Source organism: Triturus cristatus, chromosome 1_1 (assembly GCF_964204655.1).
Source record: "Triturus cristatus chromosome 1_1, aTriCri1.1, whole genome shotgun sequence".
Taxonomy (NCBI): Eukaryota; Metazoa; Chordata; class Amphibia; order Caudata; family Salamandridae; genus Triturus; species Triturus cristatus.
In genome coordinates, this window is record NC_140579.1 from 107,999,939 (window position 1) to 108,016,377 (window position 16,439).

At 47.5% G+C, this 16,439-nt stretch overlaps 1 protein-coding gene across 2 annotated transcripts in view; it reads left to right on the plus strand.

The window, feature by feature from the left end:
- LOC146869675 (FACT complex subunit SPT16-like) overlaps positions 1-16,439 on the plus strand; it is a 406,055-nt gene that overhangs the window by 166,322 nt on the left and 223,294 nt on the right. For both annotated transcript variants that reach the window (XM_085609928.1, XM_085609943.1), the window contains exon 9: positions 6,315-6,388. In XM_085609928.1, the coding sequence (XP_085466054.1) occupies positions 6,315-6,388 (74 nt within the window). The remainder of the gene's footprint in view (positions 1-6,314; positions 6,389-16,439) is intronic.

Here is a 16,439-nt window from a genome sequence, read left to right on the forward strand (position 1 = left end):
TTGCTATTATGGCTATTGTGTTATAATAGCTCTTATCACCGAGGCGGTCTCACCTCGGTTATTGGGGCGTCTCTTCTCCTCAATGCGCTCCCAACGCGCTATGGTGGGTCTACGAGACCGTCGGGACGCCCCTGTAGCCGCCTCTCGCCTCTGTCACCCCGATGTGTCGCGGCAGCCCCCACGGAGTCGCAGCACCACCACGGGGGAGACGCCTGCTGGATGTCGCCGCTGCTCCGATGCCCCCACTGCTCCGGCCGCTAGCCACGCCTCCCCTACTGTTGTGATTTTTATGAAATATTTGGGTGTTTTAAAAGTTGACACTTACAAACTTTTCTCTAATAAAATCACCAATGTTATTCTATGGGAGGAAATTCACTTAGCAGGTAAGTGAGGTTATTGTCGCTTTTTCTAGCTTAGTGTTGGATCCTGGATCCAGCACTAGTGTACCACCTGTAAGCAGTTGCGAGAATGCTTTTAGGTTATACAGGCAATTTTTTACGAATATTTGTAAGTTTGCAAAATCGACACTTAGAAACTTTTTAGCAAAACTTAGGCAATGTTATCCTATGGAAGGAAATTCAAGTTGCAGGTAAAGTATGTTCTCGTTACTTTTGTAATCCAGTGCTGGGCTCCTAGGCTCAGTACTGGGACATCTATCTAAAATAGGTAAGTATTTACATTTTCACAGTTGGTACGATTTTTAAAGAATATTTGTAGTTTGCAAAAATCGACACTCAGAAGAAATTTCACAGAAAAACTGTCAATGGTTTCCTATGGAAGAAAATTGAGTTAGCGGTAAGTATGGTTGTAATTACTTTTCAGGGTCAGTGCTGGGCACCAAGATCCAGCACTGGGATCTCTCCTAATAGCAGGTGAGTATTTTCATTTTCGTTACTCTGTTGATTTTAGGTGAATATTTTAAAGTTTAGAAACTCCACACTTAGAAGAATTTTCAGGTGAAACCAGTCAATGTTACTCTATGGAAGAAAAGTGAGTTATCGGCTTTTGGGTAAGTACTAGACTGGCAGAGTTAAGGTTCTGGGGGTCTCCCAGGGTCAGGTAAGTACAGTTGTTACACCCTCAGCGGCACATGGTCAGCCGGGTGCTGAGTGAGTTAGGCCCAATGTTATCCTATGGAAGGCAGGGGTCCTTGTTTGGTGGCTGCTGGGTAGCAGGCCATGCGACTGTGGGAGCTGGGCTCCTGGTCACTTGCTCAGGGGAAATGGGTAAGTAGATTGGAGTAGAGGTTGCACTGCCAGGGGCACTTGGGCGGCTGGGTGCAGGGGGCGATCGATGGATTGCAATGGAGAAGCTCAAGAACGAACAAAGGCTGCAAGCTTGGGGACAAAGATTCTTCAGGTGCGACCACCACTTCGAGAGGTAAGTTGGGTAGTTGGAGGATAGGTAGGTACCCAGGCGTTGGGCACAGCCGGGGTGCCTTTTGGTGTCGGGAAATATTACCCTCTGTTGATCGCGGTTGGGGGGGGGTCCCTGGTTCTGAGGCTGCAGGCGTAGTCGGGAGCGTCGAGGTCCTTGGGTGCTGGATTCGGGGTCCCAGTCGCCAGGGGGCGTCCTTGTGGTCTTTGTCCACTCCAGCACAGGCCAGGCTTGGCGGGTGCAGTGTGTAGGGTTCGGGGTTCCTGGCTGTTGTCGGGGGTCAGTTACTTGCTTTGAGCAGTACCACTGCTCGTGGGAGTCCCAGATGCTTAGTCACAAGGTAGCCAGGTCCTCCGGGGTTTGTGAGGTTGCTGGCCACGGGAGATGCTGGGTTTTAGCAGGAGCAGGTTCAAGGGTCGACAGGCCGGTAGGGCTGTGGCCAAAGCAGTTGGTGTCTTCCTCTTGTTAGCAGCTGCACGGCAGGTCTTCTTGCTTCTTGATCTTCTTTGCTGTTTCGGAATCTGGATCTAAGGAAGGAAGGTTCAGGGTGCCCCTAAATACTAAATTCAGGGGCGTTACAGGTAGGTAAAGGGCAGGGACCACTGGGTCCCTGCCCTGGGGTGGGTACACCCCCCTATCCTGCCACTCACCTGTGGGAGGGGGGCAGTGGCCTAGTCCTGATTGGGCAGGGCTCCCCATCTTCAAGATGGCGAGAGCCCGGAGATGTGCTTCACCTCGCCTCCACCACCTGAGGGGTGGGATTGGCAGAGGCTGGCACACCCTCAGTCCTTCCTTGGGGTTTCTGGCCAGTCTTCCCACCAGAGTGGAGGTTTAGAACCGGTAGGGGCCAGTTGCTGAGTACAGCAAGTGGACTGGAGAAGCTCACAAAGGCGGCGTTCCTTTGAAGCTTCCCCTGCACATCCCGGGGGAAGGAGACCTAGCACCTCGCCCAGGATGTGCATTGTTGCAGGCCCAGGAGAGCGGATGGCTCTCTGCCCAGTGGTCCATCAACATGTCTGCTGTGTGGCAGCCTAGGCAGCCCCTCAGAAAAGACGTGGATTGTAGGTTGGGTTCAGGGAGCATCTCTAAGATGCCCTCTGTCGTGCATTGTACATTAAATCCTGCACTGTCATCAGTGCGGGTTTAATGTGCTGAGAAGTTTGATACCAAACTTCTCAGTCTTCAGTGGAGCCATCATGGTGCTGTGGAGTTCGTGTTGACTATCTCCCAGCACCATATCCTCTTAAATGGCAGCAGTGCGCTTACAGTGCCGAGGAATGGACCTGGGTACTCTAGGGGCACAGGGCTCATGCTCCTGTACCCACACCACTGGCATAGGGCACCCAACTAGAGGGGTGGCTGATGTATGCCAGGGAAGTGTATGTTGTGGGCATTTCACACAGGGATGTGTGCCAAGTCGACTGCTTTGTTCTATACCCAAACACTCAGCATGCAAGGGCAGTGTTGGTGTCAGGGTACAGGGCCTCTAAGGGTGGCACAATAAGTGCTGCAGCTCTTGGGGGGGCTTTCCCTGGTCACAAGGCCCTGGGTACCTAGTGTACCATTTACCAGGGACTGACATGTGGCCAGGGTTTGCCAATTTGGGTTTAGGTTTCAGCACAGTTTTTAGGGAAGGAACATAGGCCCTGGGCATCTGATTGGCAGGAGCCCAGGGCACACTCAGTCAAAGTACATTCAGCACAAGGTGGGGGCATACCATGCAAGAAAGATGGCACTTTATCACATCATGCACCTGTACCCTCACCACTGGTATAGTGCACCCACCTAGAGGGGTGGCTGATCTATGCCTGGGCAGTGTGTTGTTGATATGGCACACAGGTATGTGTAGCAAGAAATGTAAGAATACACTCCTTCCCTTAATTATGTTCATGAATAATAATAGAGCAACCATCTTATTGCGTGCGAACAGATTCTGTGAATTGTCCCCAGTCACAGTTCAATACCGAAGTATGAAGAAGTACGTAACATTGCGCACCCATCCGTCGCACTGTGGAATTCAGGATTTTTTCCTCACGATCAGTCGTTCTTAATGGGTAATCTGATTTTATTCAAAAGTAAACCAATGATGATATTCATGCTTCATTCAAAAATTAATTCGTGTTTTATGATCACTCCAGAGACAGCATAGTTCCACATTTGTGTTTTATTTGACATTTTCAAATGCCTCCTGTCGTCCATCCAGACTCAACAGCGGCACGTGTATACAAAAATTCATTAAGAGGTGATTCATAGCATTCCACCCAATGCATTTCGAGCCATAAGGCTCTTCGTCAGGGGTTACTGAAACAGATCAAAAGATAACGAAACTGACTATACAAAACTAGTTTCACTTGATACTCTAAACAAAGCTTAATCACGTGACCCTCATCAACCCCACCTACCCCTCAATCACAAATTTACTCAAACCCCCCCCCCCCCCTACTAAGAAGCAAGACAATAAATCCCTTCTAACAATACCATAACCCACCCTATTTCGAAAATAACGTAACCCACTGCATCTTTGCCAGTCAAACCAAACTTATGAAGAGAACTCGTAAGCAAACTGACGTGCAACGCCCCTACAACCTCTAGCGATGTTCCCCGAGTGCTGAGACTGGGGACATTTCACAGAATCTGTTTGCACTCATTAAGATGGCTGCTCTATTATTATTATTCATGAATGTATTTAAGGGAAGGAGTGCATTCTTAAATTGTTTCTTGCCACGCAATTCTATTGTCCCTCGTTTGTTCGCACCCCATAGATGACTGGGTGGAACTTAAATCAAGCATGGACAGCTAACTAATCATCATTTCAGAGGCAATAGAAAAACACGGAAGATCGAGAGTGGATTCTGAGTTAACGTCACTGAATGCAATAATATCTCTGCTTTCATCGGATGGAGAAATTATGTTGATTTTGTTTTCCTAGCGTTTGTTAAATATGATGCATTTCTTGTGCGGACTTTTCTTATTGGAGTAGCATGCTTTGCTGTGAATTATTCATGAACATCAGTTGCATGGATTCGTTTTAGACACGCTGTTTTAGATTTTCATATTTCTTATATTTAATATTCAGATCACGCCAAGGGTGGTGGTGAGTTAATGAGTGGTCTTGGTTTATGGGTGGACTAATTCGTATTTGTTCAGTCAATTCATGTATTTATTCAGTTATGCATATTGTAGTGGGGAACTGCTTCTTTAGGTTTGAAAAAACATTTTAAAGTCTTGGAGCGCTGAAAGGGGAGGCCACGGGGTTAGAGCCTACCTTTAACTGATTGTACACACGTGGGCAAATCTATACCTAGAAAGGCCTGCTAAGTAGAAACATTACCCGCTTGAGACAGCAGTGAGCGAACGAGCATGAAGTGAGAAGGCAGAGGATTATGGCTTCTAAGGTCGTTTGCCGAGGGATTTGTTTAATGGTAGTTGGGAATGTTAACTTCAATAACTAAAGGGGCCAGTATTTCAAAAGCACTCGGGGAACATCGCTAGAGGTTGTAGGGGCATTGCACGTCAGTTTGCTTATGAGTTCTCTTCATAAGTTTGGTTCGACTGGCAAAGATGCAGTGGGTTACGTTATTTTCGAAAGAGGGTGGGTTATGGTATTGTTGGAAGGGATTTATTATTGTCTTGCTTCTTAGTAGGGGGGGGGGTTTGAGTAAATTTGTGATTGAGGGGAAGGTGGGGTTGATGAGGGTCACGTGATTAAGCTTTGTTTAGAGTATCAAGTGAAACTAGTCTTGTTTAGTCTGTTTAGTTATCTTTTTATCTGTTTACGGAACCCCTGACAAAGAGCCTTATGGCTCGAAATGCATTGGGTGGAATGCCATGAATCTCCTCTTTATGAATGTTTTGTATACATGTGCCGCTGTTGAAAGTCTGGATGGACGACAGGAGGCATTTGAAAATGTCAAAAATAACATAACTGTGGAACTACGCTGTCTCTGGAGTGATTATAAAACACGGATTAATTTTGGAATGAAGCATGAATATCATTATTGGTTTACTTTTGAATAAAATCAGATTACCCATTAAGAATGACTGATCGTGAGGAAAAATTCCTGAATTCCGCAGTGCGACGGATGGGTGCGCAATGTTGTGTACCTCTTCTTCATAAGAGGTATGTGTGCCATGTCTACTCTTCACTTTGTTCTGCACCAAAACACGCAGCCTGCAAAGGCTCTGTAAAGGTACAGACACTCTAACGGTGGCATAATAAGTGCTGCAGCCCTTTGAGGCCGTCTCTGGTAACAGTTCCCTGGGTACCTGTGGTACGTACCACCTACCAGGGGCTGAACTGTGGCCAGAGGGTGCCAATTGGATTTTATTTTCAATGCAGTTTTAGGGAAAGAACGTAGGCCCTCCGTACCTGGTTGGCAGGAGCCCAGAGCACACTCAAAGTACATCAGCAATTCAGCAAAAAGTGGGGGCAACCATGCAAAAAGTGGGCACTTTCTTACACTCTTGAAATGAAATCCAAACACTATTTGCCAGAATAAAAACGTTAAGTCATGCCTGCGTGAATGTTTATGTAGCTCCTGCGGAGTAACAGGAATGCCACACCAAACTTACTGCTCAGCACCTTATTTTGTTCCTGTGTGTGTGAGCACACAGATTAGGTGCTGCGGATGCTGACCTCTGTGTCTGGGATGAGTATGCACCGCTCGGTGGAGTAGGTCATCAGTATGGTTATTAGAAACCATAAAGCTGCTCAGCTGGTTGTTCTCTAAATCCGTTTTACCTGGGTGGTCCTTCACTTCATGAACAAGTTACAAAGAATGCCACTTTTGGAGAATGAAAATATTTTTAATCCTTTTTGAGCTTTTCTCTGCCATTGCTACATTGTCGAGATTGTATACTAAATTATCGGTTTCACAAGTTCTAGGGTGGTCTTTGTGTAAAAAGGTCTCTCACTATATCGGTCTATGCCTTCACAGGTTTGCTATGGGTATTCAGTTCCGGGAAGGATCCTTGGCTATAAACAGCAAGAATAATTTACAGATAAAGAAGGGTAAGTATGGTTACTCATTCACCATCCATCCCTAGCCCAAAGTTTTGTGCTCCCTTTGATCATAGTCTTTGCTCATCCTGGCACCCGATATTTTGTACCTGCCTTGGCGTGTCTGCTTCCTAACTTCACTTGAGTCGTGGTGCCATGGGCCGGTCATTTAACTGTCTAAAACTATGATTGTGATCAACGCGAAGCTCTGTGCCCTTCACAAGATTATATTTAACACTTGTATGTCACAACTGATGGAATGTGAGTCCTGAAAATGAAGTTGGTGCTTACAATAGTGAGATGACCAGGATTGACCCGCACTGCAAGTAGAAGAGACAAGGGTTTACTAGTTACAGAGCATGATCGGCGCAGATGTTGTATGCAATGCTGAAAACTGTTCAATTCTTAGGCATAACACCTAATGGAGGCTTGCATCACATGTAGTTGATTTGTTGAGCATGTATTTATTATTTTTAAATTTCCTATTACAAATTCTCTACCTTTTTGCATTCTTGTTTCCAACGACTGATTCGAACTCTAATATTATTTGAAGTGATTGATAGGGTATTGGCCAGCTATTTACCTAGCTACATGGTTGAGGAACAAGTGTATGTATGATTGTGACGGCTCTTTTGAGATGAGATTTTAATAATTTTGGGAATGTTTAAATGGTCTGTTAACCTAAGTTGCGATACAAGTGCACTGCTGCATCCAAAAAATGAATATGAGCTGCTTATGTTAAAAGTAAAGTCAAAGCCAACGATACAGGGAATACTGTCTTTCCATGGTTGGCATTAAGTGGGAATAAGTTCTCCTGGACACACTTCTGAATCCAGTTTGGTAATGGTTCCTGTAGCCAACAGCATGTAACTCAAGTGTTTTTTTTTTTTTTTTTTTTTTTTTTTTGCTGTGGTTGACTCCTCTTGAAGTTCTTATTGAGCTTCATATATACCTGTGGCTTCGGTCTTTGGGCTGTGCTAGTAAAGAAGTTGGTTAGCGCCAGGAACAACCTTCAACGAAACCAATCAGTTTGGCATGAGAGCTAGTTAGGTCTCTTTTCCATTGGCTGGCGTCACCGTTTATGCTAAACGGTGGCCAGCCATTGGGAAAGAGCTTCCAGTGACGTACACTTTTCTCTCTTAGAGCCGTCCCAGTTGGACTGGCTCGTCTTGACTTCCTGCTGGTGTAAAAGGTTTCTTATCATCTTTATGGGGCCAAACACATGGCCCGATAAAGACAAGAAACCTTTTAGCAGGCGAGGCCGTCCAAGTGGGACGGCAGAAAAAGGCGACAAACGTCATGGCGAGCGCTTGTTTTCTTACTGTCATGCGCTATGTCACTGTAATCCGTGATTTATCTGCAGGGAGTCCTTCTATGCGACACACAAGCACCTTCATGGCATTTTGTGCCACAGCAGTCGTTTCTAAACATCTCTAGCTTCCTTGCGTGGAGACAGTACAAGCAATTTCCGGGCGTGTAAGATCCGCAGAGCCGTGTTTTTTCTCGCAGTTTTATATAGCTCGAATTCAATCTGGAGGTATCTGGGCGCTTTACAGGAGCACCAGCTGTTCCAGACGGGCACATCCATGTTTTGTTAGGCGCGGGGAGATGAAGTGATTTGCCCAGAATCACAAGAGGTTGAGCCGCAGAGACTTGAACCTGGTTACCCTGCTTCGAGGTCATACGCTTTAATCGTTAGGCCACATCTTAATGAGTCCAGCCTGCAGGGACAGGGGCCCATGTACTTACACTCCAGAGTGTGTCACTCCTGGTCGTGTCACTCTTAAATTTGTCAGTCCTGTGTGTCTCTCCTGAGGTTATCACTCATCGATTGTATCACTACCGGGTGTGTCATTACTGAGGGTCTCACTCCTGAGTGTGTCACTGGGGCGTGGGGGAGAGCAAACAATCCCGTACTGGTCACCATGTTCTATTTGTATGCCGATGCTTGTTTAAGCCCGAGATGCCCTTGGTGGGCGCTATACCCCGACCTTGTCACGTGAGAGCTTGTCTCACTCTTCGCCAACCAGCAGGAAATGCGTGAATCTTCTGGGAGTGAGGGGCACTTACGGAGGGGAGAGAGTGTATCCCCCACGAGCACGAGAGTACCTCTGAGGCACGTGACAGTGAGTGCACGTGTGAGGGCATGTAAAATCCACAGAGCAGTGTTCTTTGTCTTGCAGTTTTATATAGCTCAAACTCAACCCGGAGGTATCATGGCGCTTTACACGAGCACCGGCTGTTGCAGACTGGCACATCCATGTTTTGTTAGGCGCGGGGAGATGAAGTGATTTGCCCAGAATCACATGAGGTTGAGCCGCAGAGACTCTAACCTGGTTACCCTGCTTCGAGGTCATACGCTTTAATCGTTAGGCCACATCTTAATGAGTACAGCCTGCAGGGACAGGGGCCCCTGTACTAACACTCCAGAGTGTGTCACTCCTGGTCGTGTCACTCTTAAATTTGTCAGTCCTGTGTGTCTCTCCTGAGGTTATCACTCCTGGATTTATCACTACTGGGTGTCATTACTGAGGGTGTCACTCCTGAGTGTGTCACTGGGGCGTGGGGGAGAGCAAACCACCCCGTACTGGTCACCATGTTCTATTTGTATGCTGATGCTTGTTTATTTTTTCTTTTTCTTTCTTCCTTTCTTTCTCTCTATCCTATCTATCTATCTATCGGTTTCAGGCCTGATATAGGTAGGAATTAGCATTTAAAAAACCTTAGAAATTCACTGAAAAAACACTAGGTTTTAGGGGTGTTATAGTCAGCTGGACACTTCACTCGAACAAAACCATTGAAATTCCTCCGATATAGTTAGTTGTACTAACTACATCTCGCGCGCCCGCAATCACTGCTAATGATGTCACATATTACATCATTCATGACATGGTCAGTGACATCACTGATGACATCATCCAGTGAATGTGGTTTGGTTCGTTATTTAAATATGTATTATATATATATATATATATATATATATATATATATATATATATATATATATATATATATATATATATATATATATATATATATATATGTTCGAGGCATATGAGCTGCAGATTGTACACTTAGCATAGGTCGCCATCTGGTGTTGGGCCCGGATGTTTGCAGTTTGTTTTTCTTCTTGGACAGTCTTTGGAAGTCACGAGTTTGGTGACTCCTCCTTCGGTCCGTACTGCGCATGGGCTTCGGCTCCATCCTCAGATTGTTTTTTTCCGCCATCGGGCTCGGATGTGATACTTCGTGCTCCGGCTTCGAACTTCTACGGTTCCAGCCTCGACGGAAAATCCTCGATTCTTCGAGTTCCTTCATCATCTTCATCTCTCGAAGCGGCACTTTTCTCCATCCCGTACATCGACACCGGCCTTCGGGCCCTCCGCGACTCCGGTCCCGGCCGATGGAAAGGACTCCGTTCAAAAAGTGCCCAAAATGTGGGTCTAAATTTCCCCACACCGACCTCCATCAGGTGTGTAACCTTTGCCTCTCTCCGGAACACGAGGCTAGAGACTGCCCCGCCTGCAAGTCTTTTCGATCGAAGAAGACCATCCGAGATCGAAGAGCTCGACGCACCATGGCGCACTCCTCCTCGGCAGCTCCACCGGACATCTTCGGAGACGACGCCGAAGCTTCGGGGCAAACACACACCGAGCAGGAGGAAGACGTCGTCAGCGCTTCCGAGGCCGACGACTCCGACGTGGAGGACGTTACACCAGCGCAGCGGGCCGTGAGTACTATGCCCCCTCCCACCCCCGCGCCGAAAACCAAAGAGACTCGGGTTACTCCCTCGCCTGCCGGCCTGGGCAAAACCAAAACCAAAACTTCGATCACCCCACCTTCGGGCCCGGTGTCGAAGCACCCAAAGTCTCATGGCAGCTCGGGATCGAGCCAGCCGACACCCGGTGCCGAAAAACAGCATCCGGCACCGAAGACTACAAAATCCAGCTCGACTCCGAAACCACCGGTGCCGAAGCCTGGACACTCGGCGCCGACCAAACACAAATCTGTCGGCACCGACGCTCCGGCGCCGAAACATCATTCGACGCCGAAACACCCGGAGACCTCAAAAAAGCATGGCGCACACAGACCATCGAAACCCCCGGTTCCGAAATCACCGGTGCCGACAGACGACTCGACACCGTTGGCTCTGTTTACACCAGACCCTTTACAAAAGACTTTGTCCAAAGATCCAAAGACTGGGCTTTTGACTTTAACTACCAAGAAAAGACGCCTTGATGCTCCGGCTCCTCCTCCTCCACCCAAAAGGAAGGACTCTGCTACTTCTCCCCTCAGAGTGCCCTCCCCACCACCGCCTCCCCTACCCACTCCACCTCCTCCACCGCCTCCACCTCACAGGTCTCCGCCACCTTTACCTCACTACGATCCGGCCCCATCCCCAGATCCGGATGATGGGGATCCGGACAATTACCCGGCGGACGCCCCAATGGATCCCACTCCACCAGGGACCCCAGATCCATGGGAGGATTACAATAACCCTGATATACCCAATGTACCTCAGGACGACCTATACCCATCAAGGCCGTCTCCTCCAGAGGACTCCTTAGGGTTTCATCATTTAGTGCAGAGAGCAGCACACTACCATGGGGTGGACATGCACAGTGAACCAGTAGAAGAAGACTTCCTACTGGATACATTTGATATACAAGACAAATCTACTTCCATTTTACCCATGCTTAAGGGTGTCACCAAGCACGCTACAGAGGTGTTCAAAGACCCTGTCAGAGCCAGAGTACTGAACCCTAGAATAGAGAAGAAGTACAAGGTGGCACCCACAGACCCTGCTTACATCAAGGGCCCTGCTCCCCTAGATTCCCTAGTTGTCTCCACAGCTAGAAAGCGGGCTAACTCCCAATCCTCAGGAGATGCCCCACCGCCAGACAAAGAATCTAAACTTCTGGACGCGTCTGGTAAACGCACCGCCTCCCAAGCTGCAAACATGTGGCGCATTGCAAACACACAAGCACTGCTTGCGCGATATGATAGAGCACACTATGACGAACTAGAGGCTCTTATGCAGCACCTTCCAGAAAAATACAAGCACAAGGCTCATGACCTCATACAGGAGGGTAAACTAATCACAAACACCTCCATTAAGTGTGCCCTCGATGCAGCCGACACTGCTTCTAGGGCCATAAATACCAGTGTCCTGCTTCGTCGCCACGCCTGGCTCAGGATCTCCGGGTTCAAACCTGAAGTCCAGGCATCCATACTCAATCACCCCTTTGACCAGGAAACACTCTTTGGGCCAAAGGTAGACGAAGCGCTCGAAAAGATGAAGAAAGACACAGACACAGCAAAGTCTATGGGGGCACTCCAAACACAAGCCTCCAAACGTTCCTTTCGACGCTCGTCCTTTCGTGGCACAGGTAGAGGCTCCTCCACCGATAACGCCTCTACCTCCTACAAGTCCCCTCCTCAAAATACCTTTTCAAAGGGCAATCAGAGAGGTGGTTACAGGGGTAACAACAATAAGGGCAGGGGCAAAACCAACAACACCCGTTCTGCCACCCCCCCGCACAATGACTCCCCTCCGCTCCCCCCAGACCATTCCACTCCGGTCGGGGGCAGACTACAAAACTTTATCCACGTATGGGAGTCCATAACATCGGACAAATGGGTGACCCAAATCATTCGGTCAGGGTACTGTCTAGAGCTAACATCTACCCCACCCAATATCCCACCAAGGCACCGTCCAATGTCTCAAGAACATTCCACACTGCTAAAACAAGAGGTACTTTCACTCCTGCAAAAACATGCTATAGAGCAGGTCCCCGTCAACCAACGAAATCTAGGGGTCTACTCTCTATATTTCTTAATACCAAAGAGAGACGAGACCCTCAGACCCATTCTGGACCTCCGGCCTCTAAATGCCTACATACACTCAGACCATTTTCACATGGTCACTCTACAACAAGTCCTCCCACTCCTCTGCCAGGGAGACTTTCTCACAACCTTGGATCTGAAAGACGCATACTTTCACATTCCAATACACCCCTCTCACAGGAAATACCTCAGGTTCGTGGTGGACGGGCAACATTACCAATTCACGGTTCTCCCCTTCGGGGTCACCACCGCACCACGGGTGTTTACCAAATGCCTAGCAGTAGTAGCAGCACACCTCAGACGTCAACATATTCACGTCTTCCCTTACCTAGACGACTGGCTGATAAAAGCCGCGTCCTACGACCAATGTGTGCAGCATACAAACAGCACCATCCAACTGCTCCACCAGCTAGGCTTCACGGTGAACTACCAAAAGTCCCACCTCATACCATCTCACACAAAGCAATACCTCGGGGCCACTATAGACACCTCCAAGGGTATTGCCTATCCAAACTCAGCCAGAATCACAAGCATTCAAGCCTTACGCAAAACATTCCTTCCTCAGCACTCTCTTCCAGCAAGAGTGTTTATGAAGCTCATAGGAATGATGGCGTCTTGCATTTTCATAGTGCCCCATGCAAGACTCCACATGCGTCCACTTCAAGAGTGCCTAGCACAACAGTGGAACCAGGCCCAGGGTCAGCTGACGGATCTGGTGTTGGTGGACGGCCGCACACATCACTCTCTGCAGTGGTGGAACACCACAAACCTTTCCAAAGGGCGGCCGTTCCTGGACCCGGTTCCTCAAGTGATTCTAACAGCGGACGCATCGCTCTCCGGCTGGGGAGCGCACCTTCTACACCTCACCATGCAAGGTCTATGGACGCCACAGCAAAAATCGCTCCACATCAACCATCTGGAGCTCTTGGCGATCTTTCTAGCCCTAAAATCTTTCCAAAAACAGATTTCGGGCAAAGCAGTCCTCATCCGCACAGACAATATGACTGCAATGTATTATATCCAAAAACAGGGGGGGACACACTCTCCCCAGCTCTCCCGCTTAGCCCAGAGCATATGGAGATGGGCAATTCCTCAAAACATCTTTCTCCTGGCACAGCACGTTCCAGGCGTACAAAACACCATGGCAGATCTGCTCAGCAGACAAACGCAACAAATACACGAATGGGAACTGCATCCACAAGTTCTTCACCCATTCTTCCAACAGTGGGGGCATCCTCAGATAGACCTCTTCGCCACCCACGAAAACAAAAAATGCCCAAGCTTCGCCGCCAGATACCCACACCCATTGTCCAAGGGCAATGCGATATGGATGAACTGGTCAGGCAGATTTGCATACGCCTTTCCACCTCTCCCACTAATTCCATTAGTGGTCAGGAAGCTACAACAGCACTCCCTCACACTCATTCTGGTAGCTCCGACGTGGGCCAGGCAGCCGTGGTACACCACGCTACTACAACTGTCAGTGGTACCACATCAAAAACTGCATCTATCCCCATGCCTCCTAACCCAGAACCATGGAGAAATCAGGCACCCGGACCCAGCTCAGCTCAACCTGGCGATCTGGCTCCTGAAATCCTAGAATTCGGATACCTTAACCTTCCCCCTGATTGTATGAACATCATCATGGAAGCCAGACGTCCTACCACTAGAGCATGCTATGCCGCAAAGTGGAAAAGATTTGTAATTTACTGCCGTAACAATACAATCAACCCTCTAGATGCATCCATACAGCACATCATATGCTATCTGCTCCATCTTCACAGGTGTAACCTGGCATATTCATCCATACGCCTACACCTAGCAGCGATCGCTGCTTATCTACAAAACAGGCAGCATTTATCACTCTTCAGAGTGCCCGCTATTAAAGCCTTCATGGAAGGCCTTAAACGAGTAATTCCTCCCAGGGCACCACCTTCCCCTGTATGGAATCTAAATTTAGTTCTTACACGACTAATGGGTCCGCCCTTCGAACCAATGCACAAATGTGAGCTACAGTTTCTCACCTGGAAAACAGCTTTCCTTGTAGCTATCACTTCCCTTAGAAGGGTTGGTGAAATACAAGCGTTCACCATACAGGAACCCTACATACAAATGCATCACAGCAAGGTCATACTTCGCACAAATCCGAAGTTTCTGCCCAAAGTCATTTCCCCCTTCCACCTCAATCAATCAGTGGAATTACCTGTCTTCTTCTCGCAACCCCAATCTGTTGCAGAAAGGGCCTTACACACACTTGATGTAAAAAGGGCGTTACTATACTACATACAAAGAACGCAACCCTTCAGGAAGACTAAACAATTGTTCGTTTCCTTCTCTCCACCACATAAAGGCAACCCCATTTCAAAATCAGGGATAGCTAGGTGGATTGTAAAATGCATACAAATTTGCTATCAAAAGGCAAAGAGAACATTATCTGTTCCCCCTAAAGCCCACTCTACAAGAAAGTTAGGGGCTTCTATGGCTTTTCTAGGGAATATACCCTTAGATGACATCTGCAAGGCAGCCACATGGTCTACACCGCACACCTTCACAAAACACTACTGTGTAGATGTGCATTCCAAGCAGCAAGCTAGGGTGGGCCAGGCTGTACTAAAGACACTTTTTCAAACAGCTGCAACGGATACCGGTGGTCGCCGCTAAGGTTGGGTACTGCTATATAATCTATGCTAAGTGTACAATCTGCAGCTCATATGCCTCGAACGGAATATGCTACTTACCAGTATGCATCTGTTCTTGGCATGTAGAGCTGCAGAGTTGTACACGCCCACCCGCCTCCCCGGCTACCTGTATCCGTTCCAGTACATCTTATTTAGATACAACACATGGGTTTCTCACTGTTATTACTACGCTCCATCATTTCCCTGTTGGCGAAAAACAATCTGAGGATGGAGCCGAAGCCCATGCGCAGTACGGACCGAAGGAGGAGTCACCAAACTCGTGACTTCCAAAGACTGTCCAAGAAGAAAAACAAACTGCAAACATCCGGGCCCAACACCAGATGGCGACCTATGCTAAGTGTACAACTCTGCAGCTCTACATGCCAAGAACAGATGCATACTGGTAAGTAGCATATTCCATATATATATATATATATAGCAATTTGCATTGAAGAATGAGTGGATATATAAATAAAAATATCTGGATGGTGGATTTAGTATCAGTGTGATTGACTGTTTACTTGTCTAATTTATAGTGTCTCACTAAATATATTGGATAGTGACTAAACTGTGTGAATATCTGTATCACTTTGTCAGTTGTGTATACTGCTGCACCAGTTGGTTACTAGCTACGTGAAAGTCTATATTTATTGATTAGTTAACTGAGTATTTGTATGGGAGAGTGAATGTGTGTGTGTGGTTTGGTGGGGGATGTGTGACTGCCCAAAGATGTGTGAATAGTTGATTCAGTAGGTGGATGAAGTTAAAACTACATGTTATAACAGTTGTTTGGGTGAGTGAATATCTTTATGGGTGTGGTGATGAGCAAATATATCTCTCAATGGTAAATGTCCAACAAACTAGGAAAATAAAAGCCAGTGTATGTGTCAGTTGTTGTATATAAATAAGTAGATATATGACTGTATGGATGTAGGAAGGTGGAATCTGACTATTTGGTTGCCCCCACTTTTTTCCTGGTGTTTGAATGGTTTTTGACTAGTCTGGCTGGGATCCTGCTATCCAGGACCCCAGCCTATCTGCTTACTCCCTTAAATGATTGGTGTGCATATTAGATGCACTAGTGATTGGATACTGTGGTGCCTTATGAGCCCCTAGTATATGGTACCTTAGGTACCTAGGGCATTGGTACTTCACAGGCCTACCAGGGGCTGCAGCATGTATTATGCCACCCCTGGGAAGCATTCTCAATCTGACACCACAGGCCTGCTACTGCAGCCTGTGTGAGGTAGTGTTAGCACTCCTCACTGAGGTATAGGTTCCTATATCTCACCATACACACACATATAAACCTATCAGTCACCCCTATGGTAGGCCCTATCAATCCCAAGGGCAGGGTGCTTGGTTTACTATGTGAGGGGGTGCTTCTGCCTGAGCAGGACCCCTCTGCAGCTGGCAGAGTCTATTCTCTGCAGCTGTTTGTGGATGCGGTTAAACCATATACTCTCAAGTGCATTATAACCTCGCGGTAAATGCCAACTTTGAAATGACTGCATCAAAACATGTCATGTTTGGTGTCA